The sequence below is a fragment of the Symphalangus syndactylus genome, chromosome 3 (assembly GCF_028878055.3).
Source record: "Symphalangus syndactylus isolate Jambi chromosome 3, NHGRI_mSymSyn1-v2.1_pri, whole genome shotgun sequence".
Taxonomy (NCBI): Eukaryota; Metazoa; Chordata; class Mammalia; order Primates; family Hylobatidae; genus Symphalangus; species Symphalangus syndactylus.
The window spans coordinates 130,982,911-131,000,967 of NC_072425.2; the positions used below are offsets into that span (position 1 = coordinate 130,982,911).

At 49.5% G+C, this 18,057-nt stretch overlaps 1 protein-coding gene across 5 annotated transcripts; it reads left to right on the forward strand.

The window, feature by feature from the left end:
* The first annotated feature begins 803 nt into the window (after window positions 1–803).
* Window positions 804–15,986, forward strand: HTR3A (5-hydroxytryptamine receptor 3A). 5 transcript variants are annotated; one of them, XM_055273199.1, is made up of 9 exons: window positions 804–1,117; window positions 3,463–3,614; window positions 4,921–4,965; window positions 6,890–6,999; window positions 8,834–9,003; window positions 11,714–11,874; window positions 12,219–12,429; window positions 12,526–12,747; window positions 15,142–15,986. In XM_055273199.1, exons 1-9 carry the CDS (start codon window positions 1,051–1,053, stop codon window positions 15,438–15,440), a joined length of 1,437 nt encoding a protein of 478 aa, XP_055129174.1. In that variant the 5' UTR covers window positions 804–1,050; the 3' UTR covers window positions 15,441–15,986. The 5 variants fall into 5 exon arrangements, with proteins under 5 accessions (XP_055129174.1, XP_055129171.1, XP_055129175.1 ...); XM_055273200.1 differs by lacking the exon at window positions 804–1,117 and adding an exon at window positions 3,132–3,269; XM_055273196.1 differs by having other exon boundaries at window positions 12,219–12,747.
* The last annotated feature ends 2,071 nt before the right edge of the window (window positions 15,987–18,057 follow it).

Genomic DNA, 18,057 nt, shown 5'->3' on the forward strand with positions numbered 1-18,057 from the left:
GTTGGGGTTGCAGTGAGCAGTGACTGTGCCACTGCACTCTAGCCTGGGTGACAGAGTGAGACTGTCTCAAAAAAAAAAAAAAAAAAGAAAAGAGAAAAAAAGAAAGAAAAGAAATGCTTACGAAATGATATCAAGCAAAAAAAGAGGGTACAAAATTATATGTGTGTGATATTTACTTCATTGTATACACATTACTGAAGGAAATTATGGAAGAATATATACCAAAATGTGAAGAGTGGCTGTCTCTGAGTCGTAAGTTTACAGATGATTTTAATTTTTCTTCATATTTTTCTACAAAGTGCACATACTATTATTATTTTTACTATATGTGTTTATTATGTATGGCAAGAATGCATAAAATAAATATGTATAGTAAAAGTTTATTTTTATTATATGTTTTATTATTTTTAATATATATTTTACTATTTAAGTATGACTAATTAGATGAGCACAAAAGGGCAGACCTGTGGTGACCCCAGTTACCCTTCCTGTAACTGCAGAGGTGCCCAGTCACCTGCTTGGTTATGTCACCCTGGGGAGCAAGAGAATGGCCTTCCTGCTCCTGCCTGACTCACCCTATCCTGCCCCAGCCCAGTGCCACAGAAGCATACTTGCCAAGGGACATCAGTGAAAGCAGCAGCATGGTGCACCTCCCAGGGGTCAGGCTGCACCCTTGTCTCATGGGCTTCTGCAGCCCCTGTCCCCACCTAAGTTACTCCTTGGGGAAACATGGCCAAGCCCCCTGGCTGAATGGGTGGACTGAGCTCCCACAGCATGACATCAGCTAGGGCGGACTTCCCTCTCAGCCGTCCCCTCCCCTTTCCTCCCGCCTGAAACATGATCCAGCTGAAGGACGGATTGCAGGAAAACTTGGCAGCTCCCCAGCCTTGGTGGCCCAGGGAGTGTGAGGCTGCAGCCTCAGAAGGTGTGAGCAGTGGCCGCGAGAGGCAGGCTGGCTGGGACATGAGGTTGGCAGAGGGCAGGCAAGCTGGCCCTTGGTGGGCCTGGCCCTGAGCACTCAGCAGCACTCCTACGCGTGGGAAGCTCGCTATGCCGCTGTGGGTCCAGCAGGCGCTGCTCGCCTTGCTCCTCCCCACACTCCTGGCACAGGGAGAAGGTAAGCAGACTTCGGGAAGCAGCAGAACTTGGCTGACCATCTGCTGAGGTGGGGCAGGGGATGCTTCAATCCTCCGAGGGCTGTGGAGAGGAGGGTGGGGAACGGTGTGGCTGCAGGAAGTTCAGCTATCTTACCACCTATGAGCATGACAGCATTTGAGGCATCATGGTTAAGCTAGAGAGAGTTAGGAATGTTGAGTCCTGGGGTGGGGCAAGAGCGGAGCTTGCAAAGAGGGGAGCAGAGAAGTAGCCTGGCGTATCAGAAATAAAAAGACAGGAACCAGGAGGGGGCTCCTCTCCTCTTTGCCCTTTCCCTAAACTATTTGAATGAAAGCTGCAAGGGAACTTAGAACTCATTTGGTCCACCCTTGCCTGTTATAAATGGGAATGCTGTGGCCCAGAGAGTGGGGAGCAGATAATTCATTCAAGGTCACACAGTTTGTTAGCAGCAGAGTGGGGACCAGAACTAGTCTAGTCATCTTTCCTCAGCTTCACTGGTTTTGTTGCATGAGTTCGTTCCCTGGGCCTGCGGTTCCCCAAGTTCCTTTCCAGGACTAAACTCCAGTAACACCCAATTTCTCTCCACATTCCCTATACCCGTCTTCTCCTGACTCCCTTAAATGTAGGATGTTTTAGCCACAAAGGGACCTGCTTCCTTTTGCTGCAGACCATGTTCATTCCCCTCTAGGAGGTTTCTCTCCCTACAGAGCTGGGGTGGAGCACACTGGGGCACAATTAGAGGAAGTCATCCAGGGGTTGGACAGACGTGAAGAGCTCTGGGCAAGATGTCCTTCCTCCCAGGAGTGGTCATTTGAGAGTGCTCCGTGGGTTAAGCAAACGCAAGCTGTAAGTGATGACTGTGGTCGAGGGCTTCCTTGACTGAGAAGAAACTGCCCCTCCCAGCAATGGTCCTTTGCCCTGGGCCTGCTGGGATGGGTTCAGTGCTCTCCAAGCTGGTCAGGATCCCAGTCAATAGGACCCAGGCTGTTGCTGGTGTAGTAAAGATGCACACAGGTCTGCATTTGAATCTCAGTTCCTCCACTTGCAGGGCTCGGTGCTCACCTTTCTGGGGCTTGGGGATCCTTGTCTGCAAATAGCCACTCTGGTGGACTGTTCTAAAGTTAAATGAAGAATATGTTCATTGATGTTATTCCAAAGGAGACACTTAAAAAAATTGTGTGTGTGTGTGTGTTCTCTCTGCTCTTCTCTGTCCTTCTGAAGGAAGCCAGCAGCTTATCAGGGAAAAGGGGGTGAAAGGAGGGGGAATCTGCAGGACTGATTTGTTGTACAGGTTGCACACAGGATGAGAGAAGATGCAGTCTTGTTTAGCAAAAGCCAGGCCTGCCGGCACCTGATTAGTGAAAGACCCTGGCTACCCTGCCAGCTCCATCTCCCCTTTGCTGCCCGTATGCTGACCCTCTAGGTTGTACTCCCTTCACCGTCCCATGAATTTTCACTTTTGCATGTCAGGCCACCCTTCTGGAAGTGCTCTTACTGCTTCCAGTGTGAAAACTGAGCTGCACATGAAATCTTCATAGAACAGGACCAGGGTCCAGGAGCTGGGCTGTCTCATTACTGGTTTGTCCCCATAGGCCACCTGCCCCGGAAGTCGTTTGATTTCTTCTCATTCCTTCCACACCTCGCCCCAACCGTCTTTCTAAGCCCCTCAAGTTTGCCCATACAGCAGCCCTAGGAGGTGGACTGGGCCAGCCCTCCACCTGTAGCTTGTGTGTGCGTGGGGCAGGGTGCGAGGATCTTCTTGGGGTGGCTTTTGCAGGATGTAGGGGAAATGTCAGTTTTCACCAGATGCCCGCACTTCCTTCTTTCTTTACCTGTTTCACACTCAAAAAGGAGATGTGTGCAGATGCTGAGGTTTGACCTCGGCTGAGGAAAACCCTGATGCAGACCCTTGGGCTTAGAAATTGTGCACTTGGGGTCATGCTTTCTTGCAACCCTCTTGCTTTTAATATCACACCCTGACAGCCAGCTTCCCTGTTGCTCCCCAGAGGCCCTTGCTTAGGCCCTGTGGGCTACCTACTTTCCACTCTTCTTAGCCCTCAACCTGATTTGAACCTCAGCTGTCTCGTGCCACTTGCTCTTCTAAGCCAGATCTCTGCTTTCCTGTCAATGAATGCATAGGTCCTTTCTACAAGGTAATACATTTGAATTATGGTAGAAATCTCTGCAGACAAAATGCTCTAGTGGTGAGAATGTCAGTCTGTGTTTAGAATTTTGTGAGGTGGGATGGTGGGGATACATCTCTTTTAACAGCTTACAAACCGGGGCAAGAGAACAGGGGGAAATCTTGGGAGGCTGGTATCTACTTTGCACTGTTCTCCTTCCCAGCCAGGAGGAGCCGAAACACCACCAGGCCCGCTCTGCTGAGGCTGTCAGATTACCTTTTGACCAACTACAGGAAGGGCGTGCGCCCTGTGAGGGACTGGAGGAAGCCAACCACCGTATCCATTGACGTTATTGTCTATGCCATCCTCAACGTGGTGAGGATCAGCCCCCAGCTGCACACAGGCTGACCTTTTGGGGGTGGGAGAAGGCCATGTGAGACAAGTCACCCCCTATGCAGCTTGGTAGGCATTTGAGAACCCATAGGACCTACGGTCTGGCACCACAGCTCAGGATGGATTGTAGCATCACCTGCACAGCTGCCCAAACCAGAAACCTGGGGTCACCTTGTGGCTGCTGCTCCCACACCTGTACAGTGAGGGGGTCACTTCCCACATGTGGTCCTTCCTACACTGCATAATGATAATCATCTGTCTATGTCAGCTGTATGAGGATGAAGACTGTCCCATGTATCTCTCTGCCACCAGTGCCTTACACACATCCCTGGTACCTGGCAGGTGTCACTAAATAATTGTTGAAGAATCAGCCAACAGATGAATTATTCCTCAATTCCTTCATTAACTACCACAGTAGGGTGGGGTGCACTGCTCAGAAGAGGTGGTCAGACATTGTGCAGAGATAAACAAGGCAATTGCAGAGATGCAGTGGCTCTGTGTTGGGGTCAGGTAGGCAGGACCCAACTTCACAGTCTCTACTAATTTTAGTCGACTAAAATTACTCTACTAAAATTAGTCAGCCTGCCTGACTAATTTTTGTATTTTTAGTAGAGACAGGGTTTTTCCATGTTGGCCAGGCAGGTCTCGAATACCTGGCCTGAAGCCATCCGCCTGCCTAAGCTTCCCAAATTGCTGGTGTTACAGACATAAGACACTGCTCCCGGCATTATATGTATATTAGAAGTTGAAACATAAATCACTGTTGGCAGAGCACGGTGGCTCACGCCTGTAATCCCAGCCATTTGGGAGGCCGAGGTCAGCAGGCCACTTGAGGCCAGGAGTTCAAGACCAGCCTGGCCAACATAGCAACTGCATTTCTACTAAAAATGCAAAAATTAGTCGGGCATGGTGGCACACACCTGTAGTCCCAGCAACTCAGGAGGCTGAGGTATGAGAATCGCTGGAACCTGGGAGGTGTAGGTTGCAATGAGCTGAGATTGTGCCACTGCACTCCACCCTGGGCAACAGAGCAAGCAAGACTGTCTCAAAATAAATAAAAAAAAAATCATTATTACTTCTTTCTAGGTGTGCTCTAGTGAACAACTAACTTTTCCTATCTGGCCAGGGAGCTCCAGTCTATCTACTTTCCCCGCCCCAGCCCCTACTTTTCACTTTCACTTCCTAAAGCAATAGGGACACAAGCAAGCCCCTCCTTTAGGGGCTGGCATATATAGGGTGGCCCTCCAGTCCACGTGGTTACTTGTTCAAGCTCCCTTTCCTTTCCCAGGATGAGAAGAATCAGGTGCTGACCACCTACATCTGGTACCGGCAGGTGAGCAGGCCCGCCCCTCCCTGCCCCCGTTACCCATCCTCCTGGGAAGGAGTCGGGAGTTCGGGAGTTTCAGTGGCCTCATCAAGGGAAGGTGAGGGGAGAGGTTGAGAAGCACCCTCAGCCTGAGATCCAGGAGTGTGGAATCTCCTCATCTCAGGTCTGAGAGTGGAAGGAGGCTTAAAGATAGTGGAGGAGAAACCCTCCAACCCCCCTCTGGCTTCTGAAGTTCTTCAAAGCACCCCAAACTATGGCCTGTCCCAGCCTCTGTTGAAAGGAACTCACGAGCCAGCCCCTTCACTCTCAGCCAACTCTGTTTGCTAGACCATTCTTCTATTCAGCCAAACTGGACAGCAACCAAATTGGGTGATTGAAACAGGACGGTTCGTTCCATCCACTTAGTCCTCACATCCTTGGCCATTTCCCCACTCTTTTAGCTTCTGATGGGCCTGGGTCAGCCCCTGGTGTGTGGATATGTCTGAGGCTTGGCAGGAATTCTGGCTTCGAGCTGGGGTGGGGTAGGAAAAGAGTGGAGGTCGCTATCCAAGGGTCCTGCTCTGGAAGCCCCTGGGGTTGTTGGGGAGAAGTCAGAGCAGAGGGGAAACTAAAGTGACTGAACACACGGAGGCAGAAGCATGAGGACAGCTCACAGAGGCCATGCCCAAGAGGCTCTGGGGACACACCTGGCATAAGTGGGTCTCTTTTATCCCTCCCCACGGCTCATGGCACATCCATCACCACGACCAGGCATGGGACAGGGCGTGGGGTGGAGGAAGAAGCTAGAATGCTGATCCCTGAGATACTGCTCCGTCCCTGCCTCACAGAGGGATCCCTTACTGCAGTGCACAAAGGGAAGGGACCCAAACAAGCACAGGCAGCCTGGAGCTCCTTTCCCAGGACATCCATCCGAGCTCTCACCTCTGGAGCTCTAGGACCACTTGTCCGCCCCAGTTGCTGGCATCAGCAGTGAGGGAATGACAGTCTACATGCACCAGCAACTGTGCTAAGAGACTAGAATTAGAGACACAAACTAGTTCGAGGCCCTGCCCACCATGAGCTCACAGACCAGATACAGGTACTGACAACTGAAATGCAACAAGACAGCCACTCCAACGTGGCAAGGACAAGGTGCTAACTATGGGAGCACAGAGGAGACGCATGTCACCCAGCCTGTGGTGTGGGGGTCATGGACAATGTCCTGGAGAAGGGAACAGACAGATGCCTTGGCTAAGTCCAGAAGGATGAGGAAAATGCACCTTGGTAAAGAAGATAGGGGAGAGGGAGCAGGATATGCAGAGACATGGAGGTTCCAGCAGTGTTTCATTGCATACGGCTGCAGTGTAGAAGTCACAAAGAGGCATGGCCAAAACATGAGGCTAGAGAGATAGCGGAGGTCAGATTATATCAGCCTGTGTTGGCTGTGAAGTTTAACTTTATCCTAAAGGCAATGGGGCACCCATGAAGGATTTCAAGCAAGGGAGTATCATGATCGAATTTACATTTTAGACTGGCCATCCTGGCCTGAAAATGGAGAATACCTTAATCAAAACTTAACAACAGCCATCTCCACCCTGTGAAGTAGATGTTATGATCTCCATATAAATACGTTGAGACCAAGATCCAAGAAGTTATTTGTCTGCGATTCTCAGCTGGCAGAGGGGGATCTCACAGTATTCGAAATGACTGACTTCCTTCCTGGGGCAAGGCTGCATCTAGCCGAGTTGTTATGTGTGGAGGCAGAGTGTGAATGAAGCGGTGGGGGAACTCTCAGTTACTGCTGAGGGATTTGGGTGCCACTGACACCTGCTTCTCCCAGGAAGATGCCCACCTGTTGCCTGGGCACTGAGGGTGAAGTCTGCCTGAGTTGCAGGCAACCCTCACTGGAGATGGAGGGGGCTGCCTGTGACCATCCCTGCTCCTCCCCTAGTACTGGACTGATGAGTTTCTCCAGTGGAACCCTGAGGACTTTGACAACATCACCAAGTTGTCCATCCCCACAGACAGCATCTGGGTCCCGGACATTCTCATCAATGAGTTGTGAGTACCGTTATCTGTTGTGAGGTGGCTGGGTGACTTAGGGGCTGGAGAAACCCAGGGACAGAGAGACAAGATTGTCACTGTTGCATTTGAGATGTCCCATCAGGAATTGCAGACTGTAGATAAAGCTGGTGTGAGTCCAGATTCCCTTTGTCTTCCACCACCCCCGACCTTTTTCTGTTCTTTTCTTTTTGAAAACTCCTTTTCGGTGCTTGTTGTTGAAATTCCATACTTCGTAGTCCAAGGGCCCCTGCCACAGGGAAAGAAACCAGTGAATGAATTAACACTGAGTTATAATAACCTAATGGGACAGCTGCACTTCTAAAGGAGACAGTAAATGTTTCTTAAAAAAAAAATGGAGCACTTGGCCGGGCTCAGTGGCTCACACCTGTAATCCCAGCACTTTGGAGGCCGAGGTGGGTAGATCACCAGAGGTCAGGAGTTAAAGACTAGCCTGGCCAACATGGTGAAACCCCATCTCTACTAAAAATACAAAAACTAGCCGGGCATGCTGGCAAGCACCTGTAATCCCAGCTACTCAGGCAGCTGAGACAGGAGAATCACTTGAACCTGGGAGGTAGAGGTCGTGGTGAGCCGAGATCATACCATTATACTCCAGCCTGGGCGACACAGCAAGACTCTGTCTCAAAAGAAAAAAAAAAATTGGAGCACTGATAGTGGCTGCCGCTTCTGGCCCGCAAAGCAGATTTGGAGCTGGGGGACATGTGCAGACTTCCCAAGTCACACATCTACCTGACAGGCCACAGATTGCTTCCCCAATACAAAGTGGGTCCCACCAGGCTTTATTCCTGGCAGCCAAACACGGTCCCATTTGGCACCAGACAACATTCCTTCTCCTCATCCTGCAGGTTCATTCAGGGCCCACCAACTGGGTTTCAGAATTCAAGGGCAGGGAAGATGGCTGGGAAGACAGAGGAAAAGGGAAGGTGACAGGTGGGATAAGCCATCCTCCACCCCATACCCACAGCATTGTCCAACTCCAGGAGGTGCCACTGACATTTTTCCAAAGGAGGTAGTTGACCTGGACCACAACCCATCCCCTGCATAGCTCAGGCTGGAGGGTTCTGGGAAATCCCAGTTTCTGCTGCCTCTGCAGTTTCAACAGTGAAGTGGCCTTAGTCTTGACTTCTCATCTCTCAGCCTGAACTCACAGAAGGCTGAGGGCTTAGCACCCTGGGCTCAGCCCACTCCATGCCACAGTGGTCACTCAAGAGGGCCTACCACTTTGAGATCAGCTAAGAGAGTGGAACGAGGTCTTGTGGGGCTTTTCTGGCTTTCCCCAATTCTTATCCATTTCTCTAGCTCATTTTCATCCAGAGATCATTATTTTCATTTCAAAGAACTTCTAGGGGTGGGAAGCAAAGAGAAGCCAGAGCCAGGATGGAACACAAGATCCTGCTCTTTCACCAAGCCTGCCTGGTCCCACAGGACTGGTGATCCTGGGAGCCAAGCTTTGCCCAGCCTGGGGCAGTGACAGGTTGGGGCCACTGGGCACGCTCCCTACTGTCCATGGCTTTTGGGCCCATGGGTTTTCCTTCCTGCCTTGTGTGGCCAGGAGCCAGGGGAATAAAGGAGAAATGCCCATGACTGCTTGAAAAGTAGCCTTGACAACGGCAGATCAGGAAGCCTAAGAAAGGAAGGTTGGAAAAACCGAAGCCAGGCAACACATCCAGGTTGTCTGGCTGCCTATACCCTCCCAGAACTTCATTCCCTACCCGAACTTCATTCCCTACCCAGTTGTTCCAAGATCTTCAGGCCCCCAGAGCTTGCCCTGCCTCTTGAGCTCCCAAACTGACCCCCTTTCCCCGGCCAGCGTGGATGTGGGGAAGTCTCCAAATATCCCGTACGTGTATATTCGGCATCAAGGCGAAGTTCAGAACTATAAGCCCCTTCAGGTGGTGACTGCCTGCAGCCTCGACATCTACAACTTCCCCTTCGATGTCCAGAACTGCTCGCTGACCTTTACCAGCTGGCTGCACACCAGTGAGTATGTGGGCTTCGCCGGGGCAGGGGTGGAGGTTGGGGGACCCCAGGGACATCTGAGCGAGGAGGGCTCCCCAGGGCGCCTTCTTGCATATCAGCCTGCTAATGCCTTGGGCCTCTGCTTCCTTATCCTCTGCATGAGGTGAATCTGCTGCTCTTGCTGCCCTGACAGTAAGAGTTAATCACTTTTATCAGTAGAAACTTTATATAGCACAGTATATTTTTCCAGACCCTTCTCTACACATTTACATTCACACATTCATGTGTGCCTACATATACACACATACACATCTATGGAAAGTACACGGAAATTGCTTTATGAGTTCTTATTTTACATTAATATATCAGTATTCAATGAGGGTGTGAATCGACTGCAAGACGCTCAGTAAGGGACAATTTTTCCCAATATCTCCAACAGGATCTGGCACTAAGCATCTCTCAGATCCATTTATTTCCCTTTACCCCCATGCAAGTCACCCTCGTCTCCTGCCTAGGTTTCTGCTTTAGCCTCCTACCTGGTTTCCCCATGCATTCGTGTCCCCCTAAATTCGTGATTCTCACAGAAGCCAGTGAGATTTTAGTAAAATGCAAATCTGACCGTGTCACTTAAAACCCCTCAGTAGGATCCCAGATACCCTGGAACACAATCCACCCTCTTGAGCTGACTGCCACAGCCCGCTGCTCCAGGCTCATCTGCTCCCCTGAGCTCTGCTTCCGCCCAGCTGCCTTCCTTTCTAGCCCCAAACCCTCATATTCTTTCTCTTTATCACATGTTGTTTCCTCTCCTATGCTACCTGGCCCTTTCCTCCCTCTCCCATCCTGCCCCACACCTGCTCCCCCCAACCACACCTAGCCTGGCCAACCCTTCTACTCACCCTTCTGATGGCAGCATAAGTTTCAGCTCCTCAGTTTACCCTCTCATCCCCTAGACTAGGCCATCCCTGTTGCTCAGTTTATAGCATCCTGGTCCTCTCCCACCTCTGTCACCCTTGTAAGTACTTGTTCAATGTGTCCTTCTCTCCTAGATATAAACTTAGAAAGAGGTGGGTGCAGTTGCTCACAAATGTAGTCCCAGCACTTTGGGAGGCCAAGGCAGGAGGATTGCTTCAGCCCAGGAGTTTGAGGCCAGTCTGAGCAACATGATGAGACCCTATAAAAATAAAAAGTAAAAAAATTTGGAAAGGGCAGGGACATGATTTTTCGCCCACCTTTAGATCCCCAGCACAAGGCCTGGCACAGAGGAAGGGTCTCAGCAAATGTTACCAAGCAGATGAATGCTAGCTAAGGGCTTGCTAGAGGGCTGGTGAAGTGCACACCACCCTGTTGCAAGAAGGCATCCCCCAGGCTGGGCGCGGTGGCTCACGCCTGTAATCCCAGCACTTTGGGAGGCAGAGGCAGGTGGATCACGAGGTCATGAGATCAAGACCATCCTGGCCAAGATGGTGAAACCCTGTCTCTACTAAAAATACAAAAAATTAGCTGTGTGCAGTGGCAGGCGCCTGTAATCCAGCTGCTCAGGAGACTGAAGCAGGAGAATCACTTCAACTCGGAGGGTGGAGGTTGCAGTGAGCCGAGGTTGCACCACCGCACTCCAGCCTGGGTGACAGAATGAGACTCCATCTCAAAAAAGAAAAAAAAAGTCATCCCCCACTTCTGTTCTGATGTATTCACCACCTTAAACTTAAGTTATGACAGTGATGCATGACTGCCTTGACCAAAACCAAAACTACAGATAAGGCTAACGTCTCCTTTGACTTCTACCCCCAATCCCAAACTTCACGAACAACAAGAGTTAGCCACTTTTATCAGTAGAAACTTTATCTAGCACAGTATATTTTTCCAAATCCTTCACTACACATTTACATACACACATACACATCTATGGAAAGTACATGGAAATTGCTTTATGAGTTCGTATTTTAGATAAATATATCAGTATATATATTATTATATACTACTACTTGATTCTTTTTACTCAACAATAGGTCTTGGACATTTTTTGAAGTTCATGCACATTTAGGTCTTCCTCAAAAATTTTAGCTGCTATAAAATAGCTCATGATTTTGGAAAGCAGCTGTGCTCACCACTACCACCAATGCAAACATCTAATGATTTTGGTTGCATCCTAGCTTATTAAGCATTTTCTGATTGATGGATAGTTTAGTATTTTCCAATATTTTGCTGCAATGGATACTTCTGTCCTTCCTAGTACATATGTCTCTGCTGCAGATCTTGGGAAGTGGAATTGCATTCTGTAAGTGAGGATTTTGCTTATTTTCTTAATTCACTTTTAAAGACAGGCAGTTCCATCAAGGCAAAGGTGAAGAATGTTGACTTTTGTTCATTTCTGCAATGGGCAATTCTAACAGGGAAAGCTAGAAAGCTGTTTGGAAGGGGTGTGTATGTGTGTGTTTGTGTGTGTGTGTGAAGGAGAGAGAGCGCTTTCTAATGAATGGTTTGCATGGTTCTTTGCACCATGTGTTTTCATTTAAGACTCCATCTGCCCTCAGTGTGGCCCTGTGAGATAGGTATGATGAGTACCTCATTTTATAGCTGAGGACACTGAGGCTGAAGGTGATGTGCTGAGGCTGAGGTTGAGCCATCGGATATCAGCTCCCCTTGGTTGCTGCCCACCTGTGTCCCATCATCACAGGGTCCGGGAGGCTCTGGGCACTAGATTCCAAAGCTGGCTTGCTTTATTCTCTCTCAGTCCAGGACATCAACATCTCTTTGTGGCGCTTGCCAGAAAAGGTGAAATCCGACAGGAGTGTCTTCATGAACCAGGGAGAGTGGGAGTTGCTGGGGGTGCTGCCCTACTTTCGGGAGTTCAGCATGGAAAGCAGTGACTACTATGCAGAAATGAAGTTCTATGTGAGTGGGAACGAATGTGGGTAAAATGGTGAATAAATCTTCACACCCGGGTAGACTTAAGGAGGCATACTGGAAAGAACTTCTATAGCCTTTTTCCAACCCCAGGGTTGCACACATGTGGAACTTCAGTGAAGTAGAAGGAGAAACTCCATGAATGTCCCTTACTTATTCTAAACAGCCATAAGCCTGGATTGAGAGGCAGGGTATGGGGGTCTGTCTGTTTTCTTCTCTGAGCAATCCAGGCTGGAAGCCCCATAAAACAAGGAGTCTGAGCTTGTGGGGTGGTTCCTGGGAGCAGAGCCTGTCTGCCCCAGGCTTCCCACAAGCTCTTCTCCCGGTCCCAGGTGGTCATCCGCCGGCGGCCCCTCTTCTATGTGGTCAGCCTGCTGCTGCCCAGCATCTTCCTCATGGTCATGGACATCGTGGGCTTCTACCTGCCCCCCAACAGTGGCGAGAGGGTCTCTTTCAAGATCACACTCCTCCTGGGCTACTCAGTCTTCCTGATCATCGTTTCTGACACACTGCCGGCCACTGCCATCGGCACTCCTCTCATTGGTAAGGCCTCTCCTGGTAGCAGAGCTCAGTCTGGTGAGAAACCCACCCCCTCCCACCTCCTGCATGTGTCTCTTGCCTCTGCCCTGGGCTGCACAGGTGTCTACTTTGTGGTGTGCATGGCTCTGCTGGTGATAAGTTTGGCCGAGACCATCTTCATTGTGCGTCTGGTGCACAAGCAAGACCTGCAGCAGCCCGTGCCTGCTTGGCTGCGTCACCTGGTTCTGGAGAGAATCGCCTGGCTGCTTTGCCTGAGGGAGCAGTCAACTTCCCAGAGGCCCCCAGCCACCTCCCAAGCCACCAAGACTGATGACTGCTCAGGTGAGGAACAGAAGGGAAGAGTCCATACAGAGGGGCTGCTTCTGGCTTGGATGTCGTGGAAAGTCTCTGGAGGGCGTGGCCTGCCAAGGAGGTGCTGTACTGCACATGGCATCCCATGCCCTGCCTTACTGGGGTGGAGGGGCAGCCTTCAGCCAAAGGTGTCAGTCCAGACCCTTTCTTCACTTACATAACCTCTCATCACCTTGGGTGTTGACAGAGAGGGTAGGAATCCCAGGGGCTGAGCATGTCAGGAGCTGAGTCCTCTGGGCTGAGAATGGCCTCTCTCTAGGATGGACCCATGGGTGAAGTCAAATGGATGCCCCTTGGGAAATTATTGGTCTCCCTGCCTCATACAGTTAAATACTGCCTCTGGGGTTTCTAAAACTCTTATTCTAAACAGCCCAAAGCAGGGCATGGTGGCTCATGCCTACAATCCCAGTACTTTGGGAGGCCGAGGTGGGAGGATCACTTGAGCCCAGGAGTTCAAGACCAGCCTGGCCAACATAGTGAGACCTCATCTCTACTAATTTTTTTTTTTAAGTTGGCTGTGCATGGTCATGCACTCCTGTGGTCCTAGCTATTTCAGGAGGCTGAAGTGAATCACTTGAGCCCAGGAGGTTGAGGCTGCAGGGAGCTGTGTTCACGTCACTGCATCCCACCTGGAGACAGAGTAAGACACTGTCTCAAAAATAAAAATTAAAAACAACAAATATACAGCCCAAAGACCAGGTTCCTTAGAATTTCAAATACCTATGAGGCACAGAGACATTAAATGTGGAGTTCATACCTCCTGAGGAATTGTTATAGCTACCATTTGTTGTAGTTGGCGGTGGTTAGTTGGTTGGTTTATTTACTGAACATTTTGTGCCAGGCATGTGCAAAGCACTTTGTCTACATGATCACATGTAATACTTATGACAACCCAAGAGGATTCTCATTCTCATTTTTCCAATAAGGAAGCAGAGCTATAGAGAATTTGCTTGTCCTAAATCACAGAGCCAGGAATTGGTAGAACCCAGGCCCATCCAACCCTAAGCTTCTCTTTCTAACCACTCCTCTCCACTCCACTCCCTTTTGTCCTTCCTCCTGACTAGAGCCAGGCCTTTTACATGAGATTTTTGGCTTGTCTGAGGCCATCTCATCGAGAGCTAGTGAACTAGTCTGCCAGCCTACTGCCTAATTTACCTTGGTGAAGGAAGCCACTTCTGTAGGTGTATTTCCTGGTCCAGGACCTGCAGTCATGGACGTGAGAGCAGCACCCTCCAGCCTGCTGCCCCTCTGAGGCAACAAAATGGAGCAGAAGTAGCAGTGGATTGGGAGTCCAGATACCTGAGCCTTGGTGGTCTCATCATTAAATGATCCTCCAAGTATGTGACCACAGGCTAGTCACCTAACCTCTCTCAGCTTCACCATTTTTTATATGGTGGGAATAGTTGGCTAGGCACAGTGGCTCACACCTGTAATCCGAGCACTTTGGGAGGCCAAGGGGGGTGGATCACGAAGTCAGGAGTTCAACATCAGCCTGACCAACATGGTGAAACCCCGTCTCTACTAAAATTACAAAAATTACCTGGGTGTGGTGGCACATGCCTGTAATCCCAGCTACTCAGGAGGCTGAGGAAGGAGAATCGCTTGAACTCGGGAGGCAGAGGTTGCAGTGAGCTGAGATTGCACCATTGCACTCTAGCCTGGGCAAGAGAGTGAGACTTGGTCTCCAAACAAACAAACAGAATAGTAATCACGCCTACTCTGCCTCTCTTGTGAGGCTATTGTGAGGCTCAAATGAAATAATGTATATCAGGTTGCTGAGGAAAGCCCATAGGTTGAAAAGCAACGTATAGGAAGGATACTTCGTGACATTAATGATCTGGAAGAGGGGTGGAGGATGTGCGTAAGGAGGGGTATACGAGGATCTTCATTCGTACTGGTTTTTCAATTTAAATTGGATGGTGGATTTGCAGGTATGTAAGTTACTCTTTATACTTTTAATGTATAAAGTTGTTCCTGAACAGCCACGGTGGCTCACACCTGTAATCCCAGCACCGTGGGAGGCCAAAGTAGGCGGAACACTTGAGGTCAAGAGTTCAAGACCAGCCTGGCCAACATGGTGAAATCCTGTTTCTACTGAAAAAAAAAAAAAAAATTAACCAGGTGTAATGGCACGTGCCTGTAATCCCAGCTACTCAGGAGGTTGAGGCAGCAGAATTGCTTGAACTCGGGAGGCAGAGGTTGCAGTGAGCCTAGATCACACCACTGCCCTCCAGCCTGGGTGACAGAGTGAGAAAAAAAAATTTATTCCCCCCCAAAATTTACAGGCTATAGAAGCATAAGGGACCATGTTCAGGTCACCACCTGGGGTCTCCCTCTCTTGCCAATGCCCTGCCCTTCTTCCAGCTATGAGAAACCACTGCAGCCACATGGGATGTCCCCAGGACTTGGAGAAGAGCCCCAGGGACAGATGTAGCCCTCCCCCGCCACCTCGGGAGGCCTCGCTGGCGGTGTGTGGGCTGCTGCAGGAGCTGTCCTCCATCCGGCAATTCCTGGAAAAGCGGGATGAGATCAGAGAGGTGGCCCGAGACTGGCTGCGCGTGGGCTCCGTGCTGGACAAGCTGCTATTCCACATTTACCTGCTGGCGGTGCTGGCCTACAGCATCACCCTGGTTATGCTCTGGTCTATCTGGCAGTACGCTTGAGTGGGTACAGCCCAGTGGAGGAGGGGTACAGTCCTGGTTAGGTGGGGACAAAGGATTTCTGCTTAGGTCCCTCAGGACCCAGGGAATGCCCGGGACCTTTTCAAAACAGACAAAGTCCCATGCCCTGTTTCCAATGCCAATTCATCTCAGCAATCCCAAGCCAAGGTCTGAACCCTTCCACCAAAAACTGGGTGTTCAAGGCCCTTACACCCTTGTCCCACCCCCGCAGCTCACCATGGCTTTAAAACATGCTCTCTTAGATCAAGAGAAACTCGGGCTCTCCGTAAGTCCACTCTATTTGTGAACTTTTCCCCATTGACCCTCCCCTGAATAAGGGACTTTGGAATTCTGCTCCTCTTTCACAACTTTGCTTTTAGGTTGAAGGCAAAACCAACGCTCTACTACACAGCCCTGATAACTCTGTACTAGGCTTCTCTAACCCCTAATGTCTTTTTTTTCTTCACCTCACTTGTAGCAGCTTCCCTGAACACTCATCCCCCATCAGATGATGGGGGTGGGAAGAATAAAATGCAGTGAAACCCTAAACTCTCCTCTTAACGATTTTTCAGCAGCTTTGGGAAGAGGTTGGATGGTTAGAAGAAGAGATTTACAGTTAGCTAATCCCAACACTTTGGGAGGTCGAGACAGGTGGATCACTGGAGGTCAGGAGTTCGAGACCAGCCTGGCCAACATGGTGAAACCCTCCTCTACCAAAAGAAAACCAAAAATACAAAAATTAGCCAGGCGTGGTGGTGCATGCCTGTAATCCCAGCTAATCGGCTGAGATAGTACCACTGCACTCCATCCTCGGTGACAGAGCTAGACTCTGTCAAAAAAAAAAAAAAGATTGGTGCCTCTAGGTCCAGGAAACTGGGAGATGACAAGTAGGTTGAAAAGCATTTGCACAGGAAGGATAAACACCAACTTCATGATATTAGTGATCTGGAAAAGGAGTGGAGGATGAGACTAAGGAGGGGTATACAGGGATTCTGTCATATTGGTTTTTTAATTTAAATTAGATGGTGGGTTTACAGTTATGTAGGTTACTCTTTGTACTTTAAGTAGCTGTTATGAAGAAGAAACACTAGGAGGTGGGATTTAAGGTATGAGGGTCAGGACCATGAATACTTAGCAATGGAGAGAAAAGAGGGGGAATCTCGGCTCTGCAACCCCTTGGAAAGATGCTGGAAGAGTCCACACAGCCCTGTTACCTGGGCTCATGATCTCTTAGTGAAGGTGGGAGCAAGCTCTCTCCCTGCAGGTGGGTACTGCAACGGAACGGAGACGAGAGCTTCAGCACCACGGCCAGCATCAGCTGGTTTGGTGTTTGAGAAACACCAAGAAAGCCAAGGCTTCCATTTCTTTCTTTTTTTTTTTTTCTTTCTCTTTTTTCTCTTTCTCTGTCTCTCTCTTTTTTATTTTCTTGAGTTGGAGTCTTGCTCTGTTACCAAGCTGGAGTGCAGTGGCGCGATCTTGGTTCACTGCAACCTCTGCCTCCCAGGTTCAAGCGATTCTCCTGCCTCAGCCTCCCGAGTAACTGGGACTACAGGCATATGCCACCACGCCCAGCTAATTTTTGTACTTTTAGTAGAGACAGGGTTTCACCATATTGGCCAGGATGGTCTCGATCTCTTGACCTCGTGATCTGCCCCCCTCAACCTCCCAAAGTGCTGGGATTACAGGCATGAGTCACTGTGCCCGGCTTGGATTTCTTATCTCCTTTGGGAACAGTCAGCAGTCAGCAATCAGCCCCTGGCACATCCACCAGAAAGCAGGGCCAGGAGTATGTAGAGTCAGCAGAATGGTCTTTGATCTTATTTCTCATATCCTGGTTCCCTCTCCCAGACATCAGAGGTTAAGACATGCTGAGTAACAACCAACCCATCGCTTCATCAACCTAACAAGTAGTCAGAAAAAGAATGTGAAACCCCACCAAGGGTGACCTATCTTAGTGTCTGCAGTGTATGGACGAGGCTTTCCTTGGTTCTCCCTGTCTCATTCCAGCCTTGTCCCTCTCCCTATCTTGGGCTGCCTGTCACTCTGAGGAAGACCTGGTGGAGAGGGATTAAATGCTGCCAGGCTAAAGGGAGAGGACTCAAAAGGAATATCTGGAATGAGTTCTTCTAACATTTTCACTGCCTCTTCAGTTGGTCCAGGTCATCCAATTATAAGGGACTCAGTATGGGAAACCTGAAACTGTATATTCCGCTGACCCCAAACTCTGTAATTCTAGTTCATAAACCATCCAGGAGGCTGGGTAGAGGGCAAAACTTTTCATGGGACCTTTGGAGCTTCTTGTCTAAAAGAACACAGAGGCTGAGGAAGGGGGCTTATCTAGTTTAGCTCCTCTCAGCTTCTCACCCCAGATTCTTCGGCATGCAGAAAGAACTCATTGAATACTGTCTAAATGGCCAATTCCTCCTAAGATGAACTAGGAATGAAGTTTCATCTGATACTTCCACTCCAGACATATGTGCTTTTGATTCTAGTTATCAGGGATTCATTAGAGATTTTATATTTATTTTTGCTTTATTGATGGATAGAGATTAGGGTCTCTCAGCAAAAAGCAAAAGATTGTGAGGCTAGGGATTGGCCCTCACAGTTGTTGTCTCCTGCT

What these genes read in the sequence shown, in the direction of transcription:
- HTR3A (XM_055273196.1), top strand. Translation starts at nt 1,051, where the DNA reads ATGCCGCTGTGGGTCCAGCAGGCGCTGCTCGCCTTGCTCCTCCCCACA. An exon ending in ACTCCTGGCACAGGGAGAAG is followed by an intron (nt 1,118 to 3,462) that starts GTAAGCAGACTT and finishes TCTCCTTCCCAG; the next exon opens with CCAGGAGGAGCCGAAACACC. An exon ending in CCTACATCTGGTACCGGCAG is followed by an intron (nt 4,966 to 6,889) that starts GTGAGCAGGCCC and finishes CTCCTCCCCTAG; the next exon opens with TACTGGACTGATGAGTTTCT.